The 256-nt window shown below is 59.8% G+C and overlaps 1 protein-coding gene across 1 annotated transcript in view; it reads left to right on the forward strand.

Annotated features, from left to right (window-relative positions):
• The first annotated feature begins 87 nt into the window (after window positions 1-87).
• LOC104980257 (immunoglobulin lambda-like polypeptide 1) overlaps window positions 88-256 on the forward strand; it is an 8664-nt gene continuing 8495 nt past the window's right edge. The window contains exon 1 of the mRNA XM_010828880.1: window positions 88-154. Coding sequence (XP_010827182.1) covers window positions 88-154 — 67 coding nt within the window. The remainder of the gene's footprint in view (window positions 155-256) is intronic.

Below are 256 nucleotides of genomic sequence, written 5' to 3' on the forward strand. Positions count from 1 at the left end.
CCTTGAAAGGGGCAGGGGATGCCTCTGGGGTTGGAGGCTGAGGATCGGGGACAAATGAGGAGGGTTCCAGGTGAGACTGAGCCTCACATGGCAGGCTTGGGGCCTAGTGGGGAGCGGGGCCTCCCACAGCAGGACTGTAGGCATCTGAAGCCAGGTCAGGGGTGGACTTACTTCTGGGGGGGATCTTCAGGGACCAGGTGCCATTTTCCTGTATGGTGGGGGTGTGGGAGGTGGCAGAAAAGGAATCCTTAGTGAA

Source organism: Bison bison, unplaced genomic scaffold, assembly GCF_000754665.1.
Source record: "Bison bison bison isolate TAMUID 2011002044 unplaced genomic scaffold, Bison_UMD1.0 scf7180017864495, whole genome shotgun sequence".
Lineage (NCBI taxonomy): Eukaryota > Metazoa > Chordata > Mammalia > Artiodactyla > Bovidae > Bison > Bison bison.